This window comes from Mauremys mutica, chromosome 7, assembly GCF_020497125.1.
Source record: "Mauremys mutica isolate MM-2020 ecotype Southern chromosome 7, ASM2049712v1, whole genome shotgun sequence".
NCBI classification, from domain to species: Eukaryota; Metazoa; Chordata; order Testudines; family Geoemydidae; genus Mauremys; species Mauremys mutica.
Window position 1 is genome coordinate 37,567,098 of NC_059078.1, and position 16,028 is coordinate 37,583,125.

General features: G+C 39.1%; 1 protein-coding gene across 2 annotated transcripts in view; it reads left to right on the forward strand.

The window, feature by feature from the left end:
* Positions 1-11,847, forward strand: part of RAF1 (Raf-1 proto-oncogene, serine/threonine kinase) — a 108,383-nt gene extending 96,536 nt beyond the window's left edge. For both annotated transcript variants that reach the window (XM_045023307.1, XM_045023306.1), the window contains 3 exons: positions 4,024-4,155; positions 6,206-6,340; positions 10,707-11,847. In XM_045023307.1, coding sequence (XP_044879242.1) covers positions 4,024-4,155; positions 6,206-6,340; positions 10,707-10,847 — 408 coding nt within the window. In that variant the 3' untranslated portion in view covers positions 10,848-11,847. The remainder of the gene's footprint in view (positions 1-4,023; positions 4,156-6,205; positions 6,341-10,706) is intronic.
* Positions 11,848-16,028: the final 4,181 nt, after the last annotated feature.

Genomic DNA, 16,028 nt, shown 5'->3' on the forward strand with positions numbered 1-16,028 from the left:
ATCTGACCATGGGCTGTAGTTTGCCAACCCCTGAACTAACTGTTGGCAAGTGGATTTGTCAGGCTCTGTTGAGAAAGCAAGTTATACAGATAAAGATGGTGCTACTCTTAGAGCATACAGCTTTTAATACTAAAGTATATTAGCCTTCAGATACTCCTTTAAAGAACTTCTAGAATTAAACATAGGTATATGTAAATTTATGACTTTCTGGATTTATTCACTAATGAATAACTTCGGGTATGGCTACACTTGCAGCTGTACAGCGCTGGGAGTTAAACCTGTCTTCGTACAGCTGAGTAGGGAAAGCGCTGCAGTCTGTCCACACTGACAGCTGCCAGAGCACTGTTGTAGCCACATTTGCAGCATCTGGAGCGACATTGGGAGCGGTGCATTATGGGCAGCTATCCCAGCGTTCAAGTGCCTGCAACTTGTTTTTCAAAAGAGGGGGGTGGGGTGGAGTGTGACAGGGAGCGTGGGGGAGAGAGTGGATTTTTGGAGCCGACACTCTGTCAGCAGCTGCCTTGCAAGTTCCACCCCCCTCCCCCACCCCTCTCTCACTCACTGAAAGCAAACAGACCAGATAAGCAGCCTCCCTGAAACGGACCCCCGCTCCCTCCCTCCCGCGCGCCGTGCTGCTTCTCTCCTCAAGCCCCCACTCTTCCTCTCTCTTCAAGCAAACACTAGCTGTGGGCATTCCAAAGAGAGCCCCCTGCCTGCCTCTGCTCATTCACAGCAAACACTAGCTGTGTTTGTTTTTTTGATAAGCAGCTTCGGGAGCCCAGAGTTCACAACAAAATAGAGAGGCATCACAACAAAACAGAGTAATCTTTACTTAAAAGGATTATGGGAAGCTTCCGGAGGTCAGTTACGGCGTACTAAGATTATTCCCTGTTTGCACTGGCACTCCAGCGCTGCAGGAGCAGCACTATACTCTTTATTCCTCTCGTGGAGGTGGAGTACAAGCAGCGCTGTAGCCAGGGAGATACAGCGCTGTATGTGCCTTGCCAGTGTGGACAGGGAGTGAGTTACAGCACTATAAAGCCACTAACAGCGCTGTAACTCTCAAGTGTAGCCAAGGCCTTCATAGTATTGTTAGCAAACCTGATGATGGAATGTTTTCCACAGAGTAGAGGGCTGATTTCATCAAGATGGAGCATTGTATACTGGGTTTGGTAGCCTCCACTAGTCACACCTTATAATAAAGCTTGAGGGCAGTTGTGGCTTGCACTTTGACTGTCTCTGTTGTCAAGACTCATGAAATATCAGTATTCCTGTGGGGTTTTTTGGTTATACCAACATTTTTAGGGGGGCATATTCATCTTTGGTGTAGATTAGGTGAGACCTGCCCTTACTTTGAGGAATATCATTGTTTATATCTGTTCCTACAGTATTGGCCCTTTGTAGTAGCTGATATCCTCGTGCATGTCAGTGACGTGACAGTTTTTTCTGAACAGTAATTCCTATTTTGCCACTGTTACACACTGCTGTGGAACTTTGGAATCGGTCCCTGTTATGCAGCAATTCTCAAACCTGGGGGTCGGGACCCCTCAGGGGGTCACGAGCTGTCAGCCTCCACCCCAAACCCTGCTTTGCCTCCAGCATTTATAATGGTGTTAAATATATAAAAAGTGTTGTTAATTTATAAGGAGGGGTCGCACTCAGAGGCTTTCTATGTGAAAGGAGTCACCAGTACAAAAGTTTGAGAACCACTGTTGTTATGTGTGTCTAATGTTATCGTTAGGGGTCTGCTTATTCTGCAACTGCAGAATTCATATTTGCTAAAAAGTTCTGCCACAGAATCCAAGATTTTTTTTAAAAATTTTAAAACAAAAACATCCACGTTTCTAGTCCTCATGATTGCGAAAAAAATCGGGAAAACGTGAATGGAGTATAAACCACCACAAGTCTGCAGCCCACCTGAAACAATAGCACTGAGAATTTTCAAGTGCCCCATTCATTTCAACAGGTAACTTAGAAATGTAAAAAAATGACAGTGAGGTGGAAACATATATCATTGTGTCAATACTTCAATTCCAAATAGCTTCCCCCTCCTCTTCAAGTGTGAAAAGCTCCAACTTTCTTAATTCCACTGATGAATTCTGTAATACATTTAATGCAAAAAATAGCTGTGTGGATATTGTGGATCGGGTGACTGCTTGGGCTCTCTCAGGCCCACATGACCCCATGGCTCTGAGTTTGGGTGGCTAGCCTGAGTCTCTGCTTCAGCTGCAATATCCACATTGGTATTTTTAGCATGCTTGTCTACTTTGGCTGGCAGGCTCAATCCCAGCAACAACCTGTTTGGCTCCCTACCCCTCCCCCAGACCAAAAAAAAAGTTGTTTGGTAGAAGGTTTCTGAGGAAATTGATCAAGGAAAGCTATTTTAGTGGCTTATGTCTGGGTTTATGAGAGCAGAATCATTCAACCATGTTTCTTTTCATTAGTTTCTGGCTGCATTTGTCAGAGCACAAGTTTATTTTATTTGTGTTTTGCAGTGGCTCTAGCATACCATCTGTGTTTTTTCAACCCTAACTTTACATTCTTTACATACATTTCTGCATTGTTAAATATTTGCAGTATAAATTCTATTAGGGAATAAAAGTCTGCTGATTATATCAACTGCTGATTTGTGACTAGGAATGCATGTAGTCATAGAGAAGCCACATACTGATGGTATTTGTCGTCATGAAAAAAGAATTGGAGCTTTGATTAGTCAATCAAGTTGAGAATCACATTTCTGAAACTTATATGCCTACATTTATTACAAATAACATATTAAATGCTTATACCTGAAAGAGATTGGTGGTGCTGGGAGAGGAACATTTCTTTTCTTTGTTAACTTTGCACATTTTTGGGAAATGTGGAAAGCAGAACATTTAGGAAAGCAGAAAAACCTTGGAAGTTTTTTGAAACAGAATTTAAAAGCTTCCCCATCACACTCTTCTGTATATCTTATTTAGGGGGTAGGTGCTGTCAAACTTGAAATGAGTCAATTTAAAAAAATTCAATTGATAATGTTCCTTTTAAATACAGTGTCCTGTGGTCTCTGGCATCAGGGTGCTAAAACAAAAAGACAGTTTCTATCATGGGAATCCACTCCTCCATCAGGCTTGGAACTAATGGATTTTCTGCCTTTTTCCCCCAAGTCTTGGAGGCTGGTACATGGTTCTTCTTTCTTCCAACCTCTTTTAAGAACAAGTACACAGGCCAAAGAATGGTACCTATGAATCACAACACAAGCGCTAATTCTATTAGTTTTTAAATGAGTGATTAAGACACAAAAAACTTCCTTAAAATATAACATTTGGTGTTTATATGAAAAAACGAAAAGAAAAGCAAGGAAATAGGTTAAGTACAAAGATGTGTTTGGCTTCCACAGGGAATGTGGGTGTATTATTTTAGTTCATGTCCACTGTTAGGAAAAACTCCCATCTTTCACTCCACCTTCTCAGTAGCTTTAAAAGATTAGTAAAATGTCCTCACGTCTGCATTATGTTCTGCAAACCTGATCAATATATGTGCATATATGCCAATGATATGTGAAAATACATACGTTTGTGGCAAAGTGAGAAATTCTGCAGAGATTTTTTTTTTGGTTTTTGTTTGTCTGTCTGGACATCAGGACCTGTGTAGATTTACTGAAATCATGTACAGGCTGCTGTTCTTTTCAGCAAAGCAGATTGCTCCTTCTGTCTTACTGGTTATTTTAGTTTATAAATTGACAGTGATGGAAGTGAGCCAGTAGTTATGCTTAATTTTGCCACTTTCCACATACAACAGTATACTAGAGTAAGAATAGTAAGTATTTTACCTAGTGGTAAACTGATAAATGTGAATGTTGCTTCTCTGTTAGTTACCGTCCAGTGTAGTGGGTTTGATCCACTGTGGAGTAAATTGCATAGTTACCAATAGCCAATAGCTATTTTTAAAATTCCTTTACTAGAGTAGAAAGTTAACTTATCCTGTGTCTTATGCTAATATTGTTTTCTTCCAGTTAATGTAGCTGTTAATTTTTTTTTAAAGGCACCAGAGGTGATCCGGATGCAGGATAATAACCCATTTAGTTTTCAATCAGATGTCTACTCCTATGGAATAGTATTATATGAACTGATGACAGGAGAACTGCCATACTCCCATATTAACAACAGAGATCAGGTGAGAAACATTCAACTCTGGTATAATGCATTGTATTTCTGGGGAATATGCAATCTGTTTACTGAATGTGTGCAACAAGTGTTTACATCTTATGTTTATAACTTGTATTAGGATTTCCCCTGGGATATAGTTTATGTAGACTATAATAATGTGGTAAATCATCTTAAATTAATACCAGCAGTGTCAATGCACAGCTAGCCACATCCGAGGGTCGTGCTGGCCGCCGCTTCCCGCAGCCCCCATTGGCCTGGAATGGCGAACCGCGGCCAGTGGAAGCTGCGATCGGCCGAACCTGCAGACGCTGCAGGTAAACAAACTGTCTCAGCCCACCAGCGGATTTCCCTGATGGGCTGCGTGTGAAAGGTTGCCAATCCCTGATCTATACCCTGGACAGTATACTTCTTGATATACTAGAACTTTTAAAGTGCTCCGTGGATTTATTGGAGTGATCAGTATTATATTTTATTAGAGTAGTAAAGTTGCAGCAGAGCTCTGTAGTGAATTATCATACTGCTGTTGAATCTTTGCAGAGAAGTGAGAACTCCTCTAATTTCAATTATGGGCCTTTTGGCCTAATGAAGTTCTAGTTTGAGCCTGTTTATAAAGAAAATAATTTTATTAATTGCAGTGGTCTAGATTTTCTACCAGGAAGGTAGCACATTAATATCTAGAAATTGTGATAATTATCCTGAAATTTACTGAATTGAAAACAAATTAGTAAAAAAAAATTCTCTCTTCCTGAATGTTTTGCCAATTTCAAGTATTGTATTAATTAATGAATTTGTTTCCCCTGGTGGTCTGTACTGGCACGGTATGGACTTGAACTCATAGGACAACTTTCTGTAGTGTCTTTTGATCTGAGTTGTCTTTTTGAAGCTTGAGTAATGGAAGAAAACTAGTTAAACTGTTGACTAAAAAGATCTAGAATAACTTATAGTCCATACTCCAAACCACAGCAAGGCCACATTTGTTGCTCTTAAACTGTAACTACTTTGAACATCAAATTAGACAATCCCATTAAATTCTTAGTATGCCATTATACTTGAATTATGTGGAAGCTTTGAACATCCATCCCTGTTGTAAAACATTGGCCTATCAGTAGTATTAATGTGGTTGTCTTGTTACCATTCAAATAAATACAATATTTATTTCTGAAATAGATGGAACGTTTCCCCATGTACTGTAGGAGCACTCTCATTTCAGCAACTTTATTTAATGTTAGGCAGTTAGTTTCCTCTTTGGGAACTTTAGCAGTTTTGAGTTATATTTAATTGTGATACAGTTGTTGCAATATTTTTATTAAGCTATATGTACAAACCAAATCCTGAGTTGTTATAATAGCTTAACCTGGGCCAAGATATCACTAGATGTCTGTTAGCCACCTTGATCACATTGGTAAGGTTCATTAAAGCCTGAGTAACAGTGTTGCTAAATCCGAGTCAATATTCTGCTAATCAGGAAGAAACACAACCTGCAGACACTGTTTTGCATTTTAGCTCACAGTCTAAGAAAACTGAAGGTTATCTTCAGAAAAAAAAAATTCCTTCACAATTAAATATTTTAAGAGGCCGCCTTCTGCTTTATAGTTCCCTCTAAATGGATATGTGGTCTGACAAGGAGTTTTTAGTTAAACATAAAAATACTGTTTTGTGTTGATCAATCAAAATGTATTGGTAGATTAATGAGCAATCACATAAATTGGACACTTTCTGGCTGGATTTAGGGTTCTTTGTCACTTGAAGCCTTCAACTCCAGCAAGTTGTGTCAGGAAATACTCTCGACTCTGGTCTTGTTGCTATTATAAATTATATAAAAATTAATACATGAAGAAATTCTGAACTAACTATGCAGTGTCACTTAGATGTTAGACTGGCCATCTCATCCATTGGAAAAGCAGGACCACAATTGTTGATTAATTTTGACAAACATTTGACTACAGTAGGACCACCAGCCTGCCTTCAGTACTTCCACATTAAAGACTGTATTAAAGGGCAGTGAAATAATTCACACCAATGGTGTTCAGATTACCTGTTTGTGCCTCCTTGTTTAGATCATTTTTATGGTTGGTCGAGGTTATGCATCTCCAGACCTCAGTAAATTGTACAAGAACTGTCCCAAAGCTATGAAGAGGCTTGTAGCAGATTGTGTGAAGAAAGTTAAGGAGGAAAGACCTCTATTTCCACAGGTAGGAGTCTGTTTTGTATTCAGTTTGATTTTTAAACAAGTCCTAGAAATATCCATTGCATATTCTCTGTTTCACAAAAAGACTCTGTAGAAATAATATTATTAAGAATATGAAGTTCTGTAGTGAAAATGGAAGATAAATCCACTGAAAACTGAGGGATAGCACAGAAGTGCTACTTGTATCCTATTCTTGGTATATATTTTTGAGACCCATGCCCTGCATGAGCCTGCTTCCGTATGCACTTGACAATTAATAACCTAAACTGCACTTAAATTTTGCAAATGTCATTAAAAAAAACCTCATTTTACATACACTGATATAGATACTTAGTTGGGCAGCATTAAAACTGTTTACTTCTAGATGACTGGTTTATTCACATTTGAATGTATTTGTTTGCATTAACTTTGCCAGTTTGCCTTATCCGTATTTAAATCTACATGTTTTTTTCTTCAGTATCACTCCAAAATAAACCTGCTCTGGGTAGTTTCATGAGGTCATTTTTTAGTATTTTGACAAAGATGTCTTCCCTCAGCTTCCCAACAGAAGGGTTCATAAGTTACATGCTTTCCCTTAGCCACTGGATTTTTTGTTTTGGCCTGGGTGGGATTTTATAAAAATATCCATGTTTCTGATTAAATATCCTCAACAAAAAAGTTTTATTTTAATTCTGATTCTTAAATTCTAAAACTATGGGCAGAGCATACAATTCTCCCCACCATCTCCCTTTTCAGAGACAAAATTTAGAGAGACTATAAATGGCTGCTGATTGAGCAGCTAGTCTTGGAACCCACAAGGGGAGAGGCAATTCTTGATATAGTTCTAAATGGAACACAAAATCTGGTCCAAGAGGTGACTATGGGTGAACTGCTTGGTAATAGTGACTATAATATTAAATTTAGCATCCTTGTAGGTGGGAAATTACACACACACACACCCTCCCCCCAAAAAAGGCAACCCCACCACAATAACATTTAACTTTGAAAAACTAGTTAGATGTCACAAAGGTAAAATGCTTGCAAGCAGCATAGAGACTGCTTAAAAACAACATAAAAAAAAAAAAAAAAAAAAGTAGGATCACCAAAGAACAGAGTAATGGAGGCTGTTAAAGGCAAAAAGACATCCTTTAAAATTTGGAAGTCCAAAAGGTAATAAAGAAAATAGGACCACAAACTCTAGCAAGTAAAATGTACAAGTACAGTAACTCCTCACTTAACGTTGTAGTTATGTTCCTGAAAAATGCGACTTTAAGCGAAATGATGTTAAGCGAATCCAATTTCCCTGTAAGAATTAATGTAAATGGGGGAGGTTAGGTTCCAGGGAATTCCCCCCCCGACAAAAAACTATATATTATATAGATACACACAGTATACGTTTTAAACAAACAATTTAATACTGTTCACAGCTATGATGATTGTGAAGCTTGGTTGAGGTGGTGACGTAAAAGGGTGGGATATTTCCCAGGGAATGCCTTGCTGCTAAATGATGAACTAGCACTCGGCTAAGCCTTCAAGGGTTAACACGTTGTTAATGTAGCCTCACAAACAAGGCAGCAGGAACAGGAGGGAGGGGAGACAGCATAGCAGACAAAGACAGACACACACCTTGTGTGTGGGAGAGAGAGAGAGATGCACACTGCCCCTTTAAGTAAGCTGACCTATTCTTAAGTGCATTGTCTTTTTAACTGGATCAGGAAGTTGAGACAGCAGCTGCTGCCTCTGTCTCTCTCCGTCTGTGTCCCCTCCCTGCTCTATGTGGAGGAGTAAGTGGGGTGTAGGGGGGAGGGGGACACCCTGACATTAGGGCAGCCCCCCACCCCCACACAGCAAACAGGAGTCTCTGGGAGCAGCTCTAAGGCAGAGGGCAGGAGCAGGACATGGCAGTGGGGGAAGGGACAGCTGAACTGCCGATTGATAGCCTGCTGGGTGGCTGCAGCACAGGGAACTTAGGGGAGCGGGGAGCTGGTAGGGGGGCTGCCGGTCCACCCTGGTTACAAGCCCCCACCAGCTAGCTCCAACGGGTTGCTCTTTCTGCAAGTAGTGGACAAAGCAGATGGCTGCCAAATGATGATAGAAGGGAGCATTGCACAACTTTAAACGAGCATGTTCCCTAATTGATCAGCAACAAAACAACGTTAACTGGTACGACTTTAAGTGAGGAGCTACTGTATAATAAGGTAGGCCAGGAAAGAATTTGAAAAGCAACTTGCTAAGATGCAAAAACGAACGTTGGTTTGTTTTTTTTAAAGTACATCAGAAGCTGGAAGTCTGCCAAACAGACAGTGGAGGCCATTTGATGATAAAGGTGTTAAAGCACTCAAGGAAGACAGTGCCATTGCAGTGAAATTAAGTGAATCATTGGCGTTGTTCTTCACTAAAAAGGATGTGGGGCAGATACCTACATCAGAGCTATTCTTTTTGGGTGACAGACTGAGGTATTGTCCCAAATTGATGTCAGTAGAAGACTTTTTAGAACAAATTGATAAGCTAAAGTGTAACAAGTCACAAGGATCAGTTAGTTATTCACCCAAGAGTTCTGAAGGAATTCAAATATAAAACTGCAGAACTACTAACTGTGGTATGTAATTTATCATCAGCCTTTGTACCAGATGACTGGAGGGTAGCTAATGTAGTGCTTATTTTTAAAAAGGGCTTAGAAGAGATTCTGGCTTTTACAGGCTGGTGATCCTAACTTTACCTGGAAAATTGGAAGAAATTAATAAAAAACAGAATTATCAGACACATAGATAAACATGGTTTGTTGGGGAAGAGTCAGCACAGCTTTTGTAAAGATAAGTCATGCCTCACCAATCTACTAGAATTCAAGGGAGTCAACAAGCATGTGGAAAAGGTGACCCAGTTGATACAGTGTACTTGGACTTTCTAAAATTCATTGACAAAGTCTCTCACCAACATCTTTTAAGGAAGCTAATAGCCAGGGGATAAGAAGGAAGGTCCTCTCCTGGATCAGTAACTGTTTGTAAAATAGGAAACAAAGGGTAGGAATAAATGGTTAGTTTTCACAGTGGAAAGAGGTGAACTGCAGAATCTGTATTGGGACCTGTGCTATCCAGCATATTCATTAATGATCTGAGAAGTGGCAAAGTTTGCAGATGCTACACAATTATTTGAGATAGTTAAGTCCAAAGCTGACTGCGAAGAGTTACAAAGGGATCTCACAAAATTGCAACAAAATAGCAGATGAAATTCAATGTAGATAAGTGGAAATAATGCACATTGGAAAAAATAAACTGAACTATACAAATGCAATTGGTTCTAAATTAGCTGTTACCACCCAGGAAAGAGATCTTGGGGTCACTGTGGATTGTTCTCTGAAAACTTCTGCTCCATGTGTTGCAGTTGTTAAAATGGCTAACAGTATGCTAGGAAAAGGATAGAAAACAAGACAGAAAATATGCCATTATATAAATCCATGGTGTACCCACACCTTGAATACTATGTCCGATTCTGATTGCTGCATTTCAAAAAAGATATAGTGGAATTGGAAAAGGTTCAGAGAAGGGGAACAAAGATGATCAGGGGTATGGAGCGGCTTCCATATGAGAGATGGGAAAAAAAATAGGGCTCTTCATCTTAGAAAAGAGACATCTAATCACGAAAGGTGTGGGAGAAGTGTTAATCCTTTCACACAATAAAAAAAATAACAGGGGTCACCGGATGAAATTAATAGGCAGCAGGTTTAATACAAACAAGAGGAAGTACTCTTCACACAACTAACCTGTGGAGCTGCTTGCCATGGGATGTTGTAATAGTCAAAAGTATAACTGGTTTCAAAAAAGATCTAGATAAATTCATGGACGATAGGTCCATCAATAGCTATTAGCCAAATTGTTGGGGATGCTGCAACACCATGCTTGTGGTGACCCTAAACCTCTGACTGCCAGAAGCCTGGAGTGGAAGACAGATGAATGACTCCATAATTGCACTGTTCTGTACATGCCCCCTGAAGCTCTGGTATGTGCCACTGTCAGAGACAGGATACTGGGCAAGATGGACCAAGGTCTGATCCAATGTGGCAGGTTTTATATTCTTAACTTGCTGATCATCACGTAGAAAAACTAAAGGAAGGAATCCCACCACTCTGCAGTTAAAGGTTTATAATAGCAATGAAAACCTATGTAGCATAGCCCTTTCAGCCTGATATGCTATGCTTTGACTACTCAAATGGCAGGTTACTATAACTTGACAATTCTAACTAGTGTTCCAATGAAAACAAATTACTGATCTTGAAGGACACTCTCATCCCATAATAAACTGAGGTTTGGGATTAAAAATAGATTTTCAGGCAGGTTGTTTCTGACAAACCTTCTTGAAATAAGTTTCCTTTTGGTGTTCATTTTTTTTTCCAGATACTGTCTTCCATTGAATTGCTGCAGCATTCTTTACCCAAAATCAACCGTAGCGCTTCTGAACCTTCTCTGCATCGTGCAGCCCACACAGAGGACATCAATTCATGCACATTAACATCCACAAGACTACCTGTTTTTTAGGATTGCACGCTCTCTCCCTTGCTCTAACCAGTAATGAGAAAGAAAAACAGTCATAGCAGTTGTGCTTTTAATGCCTCAGTCTACAGGATTGCAATGCCAGCAGGATTCTGTCTCCCAGTTTTCAGAACAAGCTGCTAAGGATTTCTACAGTTTTAATCCTACAGGGACATTTCTCCACATTGCCTTTTTCTACCATTTCTTTTATTGGGATAGAGTTAACTGAGACTGTAATCAAGAAAATCTATTACTATTTTTTTAATAGATGCACTTGAGCCTTATTTTCCCATAAACAGAAAAGATGGACATTTTCTTTGGCAGTTTTGTGTCTGATTCTGTTTAATAAATTGGTATTTTTATAGCAAGGCTGGTTCAGCATTTGAGGAAAGAAATATTGCAGATTGGTACTGTTCTTTGGATGTCCCATGCCATGTGCCACTGTAAAGTTGGGGGATTTTGACTAAAATGGCCATCTACAAACAAGACTGATGAAAGAGGAAGAATTCTGGCGATCAGCTTCTGCAAAGAGTACTCATGAAGCAGATGAAATCTGTTGTTATGAATTGCTAAGTCAACACAAAAATAGTTTTGCACATAGAAGAAAAACTTCTGCAGAGGAGTGGAATATATTCTGAATAGTACTGCTCAGAGAAGGAAGCTAGCACAATCTTGCTATGGTCCTCTCCAGTAACTTAAGAAGCTTTTTTGGTACTATTGACTTGTTTCTTACAGCCCAATGAGGTATCAAGTGCGGAATGACAGGCTTTTTTGGATGAGGAAAGGCTAAGTAACATTATCAGTATATTTCTGCAAAACACGCAGCAACTTCAACCCATTTGAAGCTGTCTTCCGAGAGATGCACTATAAAAGAGGAAACTGAGTGTATACAGTTTTTCTTTCTGATTTGGGTTTTAATTTTGTTTTTATTGCTCCCAAGAAAATGCCTTTATTGTAAACCAAGGTTCCTCTGATTATCTTATTTTAATAAAATAAATTAAATTTAGGTTTAAGCTTCAGTGTCATTCTTCAGTGCAATAGCTTACAATTCTAAGATGTCTAGATGCATGTAGTTCTGTGATCGTGTGCCCATTTAGACATCAGTGTCTTAAATTATCTCTGGAAATTCTAAATGATCACAAATACTCTTCACTATATTGACCACAATAGGTGGGACGCACAAGTTTTCAAACACTTTGCATGTACTTTAATATGTATGTGAATGATTTATAATAAGAAGTTAGCAATTCTGAGCTTGTTGTCCAGTGTCACTTTACAGAACATTGTGGTAATCCAGAGGTTCCCAAACATTTAATATGTTGACCATTTCTCCTATATGCATAATATCCCTAGGCAACTATAGCAGTGCTTACACATGCACATATTAGGAATGGATGTAATGTATTTTAAGTGTTTTGATTAGGGAAGAATAGACACTAGTTGTAGGGACCATGTGTACCATTTTGGGCCTTGGCTGCTATAGTAGTACATTATGCTCCTGTTTTTTCCCTAACTTAATTTTCAGTTACCCTGAAATGTACTGTCTCTTCCAGTTAAGAGGGATAAGCAGTTATGCAATTCCCTGTATGCTAATGATTGCATAAATCTGAAACCAGCAACTACTTTATCTTTGGCATATAGCAGAACCTCAGAGTTATGAACAGCTTGGGAATGGAGATTGTTCTTAACTCTGAACGAAACATTACGGTTGTTCTTTCAAAAGTTTACAACTGAACATACAGAATGCTGCTTTCCTTTATTTTTTTTAGTAGTTTACGTTAAACACGGTACTGTATTTGTGTTTGTGTGTCTGCTGCTGCCTGATTGTATACTTCCCGGTTCCAAAATAGGTGTGTGGTTGACCGGTCAGTTCATAACTCTGGTGTTCATAACTCTGAGGTTCTGCTGTACCATCTAGAATTCCCTAGCCTGACACTTTGTTAGCTGAAGTGGGAATAATTTGCTAAATGGTAGTTATTCTGCTGTGAATTATGCAAACCTCTCTACTCAGTTTTTCAAATTGTTTGCCAGCACCAGACTACTGCCCTCACCTTATTCCATCAGCTGATTTACTCTAAAGCCTTCATGAGAGGGGAGAGAAGAATTACTGAAACACAAAGCAAAGGAGCTGTCAAAATTCTGATGTACACTTTTTTTTAATTTTTACTCCCTGCAGATCAGCAAGGTTCTTGTTACTAGAATAAATGTTGTTCCCACACAAAAAAGCCTTAGCTTAACAATAAGGCTGAAGTAGTTTTGTATAACCATTACAAAATTTCAGCATTACAAAGACTAAACGAGCAGTGAAGTGAAATTACCCTTAATGTTCAAATGTTTGGTTAAATTCAGCTCGATCATTCTGACGTCTTAAGCATCACCCTAATCCACAACACATTGTTGCTAACAAAGTATGAACTATTTTGTTCTGTTCTACAGCTACCAGTCCTTAAATATGTTTTATAAGAAAAAAATTCTAAGAAGATTAGAAAAATACAACATGCTTTGGGTTTCAAGAAGGAATAATTTAAGTTCCAAACCAACTAACAGATTCACTCGTAACTTAATAAAATTTTAAATCTTTACCCTAAGATTAAGGGGTGTGTAACTTTGATTGTAATAAACATTTTACTCCAGGAGTGAAAGGCTAGTACTCCAAGCCATGGTTCCATCTAGCCCCTACAAAATGTATGATATGTTCTAAAGGGCACTTGGGTGCTAATTTTAATGGAAATTGGGCATCAAAGTTCCCTAGATGACATTGAAAATTTAGCCATAGTTGTCTTGTTTAATAAATACTACAGCGTATGGCATCGCCTGCTGCCTTGCTGACAAAGATAAATAAGGAATTGTCCTGCTTAAAGGATTTCAAAATTAAAGCAAACAAAAGCAGGACAGTGCTGCAGTTTGGTTACCTATGATATGGTTTTTTATGGAAGGAGCTACTCTTCAGTACTGGAAATAATGCAGATATCCATTCCAAAACTTAACATGCAGCAGAATGCTGAAACGAAGTCACAGAAAGGTAGTGGGACAGTTGTTTGTATAGAAAAAGTGAATGTTCAAAGGTCTATAGATGATTGGCATGGGACTCTTGGTTACATTGTTAATCTTACAGTACAAGCCTGACTATCTTGCTGAATGTAGCTTGTCTATGCTGGCATACATTCTTGTTGCTGTTTCCTTCATTCTCTTTCCCATTGTTTGTTACTCCTGCTATTTTTCTGTTTAGATTGTAATTTCTGGAGGGACAGGGACTGCCATTTTACTTTAGTTGAATAGACCTGATCCTAATGGGGGCCTCTAGGCATTAAAATAAGTAGAAATGTGGGTCAAAAATACTTGGAGGAGCCGGGCACAGGAAAAGTTTCATAGTAATTGTGATCTTACTATCCAGACATAGTTAAATTACAACTTTTTCCAGTGAAAGTTTAGTATCCTGAGCTACAAATAAAGGACAGCACTGCACGTTCTCTAGTTGTGGAACAGATAGTTGAAACTTCCCTATTCTTTTGTGTAAAAATGGTGCCTAATGAAGGCCATGTAAATTTTCTTCAGGCTTGTTCTAAGTATGCAATCCCAAATTGGATGTGGGATACTGCCTCTGAGGGGAGTAAGTGTAAGCTTTCTCTTCAAGTCATTAACTATCTGTCTCCACCTGTTCCCTGTGCCACTTTACTTGCTCCTTCTTTGTACACGAAGCTCTGTTTGAAAAACTACTTATACTGAAGATATTAGTTATAGAACTGGTTCTCAACGAGGAGAATGCGTACCCCTGGGGGTATGCAGAGGTAGGGTGACCACACATCCTGTTTTGGTCTGGATAGTCCCCTTTTTCAGCTGTCCTGGCTATCCCTACTTTTTCACCAAAACCGGGCATTTGTCCCAGAGAAATTAGATGCTGGTGGGCAGCACTGCCTTCAGAGCTGACCCCCTCAGTGGGGCTCAGGAGGTCACCCCCTGCCTGTCCTCTTTTTACTTTAAGAAAAATGGTCACCCTACATGCGTCTTTCAAGGAGTACATCATCTTATCTAGATATTAGCCAAGTTTTACAACAGGCTACATAAAATGAACTAGTGACGTCAGCACAGCTAACTAAAAATTCATATGACGTATGTATACTGCTCTATCCTATACACTGAAAGTACAATATTTATATTCCCATTGATTTATTTTATAATTATATGGTAAAAATGAGAACGTAAGCAATTTTTCAGTAATAGTGTTGACACTTTTATATCTGATTTTGTAAGCAAATAGTTCAATTATGGGAAACGTGGGGTATGTAAGACAGACTTCTAGAAGGGGTAAAGTAGTCTGGAAAGGCTGAGAGCCTCTGGGCTGTAGTGCTGGCATTTCATTGTTTACTCTGTCCATTTAATCTAAACTTTCAGCCAGACATGGTCACTTGGGTGAAGTTCACCTAATCAATTTTGTAAGTTAGTACACTTAAATTATCTGCAGGAATAAGCTAGCACAACTTGCACAAAGTCAGGGAAAGTAACTTATACCACCCACTACCGGAAAATAATTACCTTCTCCATCAATCTGAAATAGGTGCATATGTGTACACATGCCCAGAAGCACTGACAGATTCTCTAAATGGCTTCTCTCTTTTAACTTGGAGCAGAGGCCAGAAAGGGAAAAAAGCATGGAAGTGCCTTCTGGATAGAGCATGTAGAACTTAAAAGTGAAAGCTACATATGCCAACATTAGAACGAGAGTAGAACCTCGGAGTTACAAACACCTTGGAAGTGGTTCTTTCAAAAGTTTACAAGCAAACATTGACATTTTACTATGCAGAAGAAAACTGCTGCTCTTAACCATCTTAATTTAAATGAAACAAGCACAGAAAGTTTCCATACCATGTCAAATCTTTTGTCATTTTTTTGTAGTAGTTTATATGTAACAATACTGTACCATAGCTGCTTTTTTTGGTTGCTGCTGTTGCCTGATTGTGGACTTCCAGATCTAAATGAGGAGTGTGGTTGACTTCAGTTCGTAAGTCTGAGGTTCTGCTGTATGAGCAAGACTATGATCTGAGAAGGCTCAGGTAATAAATGCAGTAGTAGGGGCTTAAGGGATCCATTGCAACCATGCAGAGGTTATTCAGACCATTATAGTGACCTCTTTAGCGTCTAGTTTCTTGGAGACATTGTAAGATGTGTAACTTTCATCTCAAGTCTGAC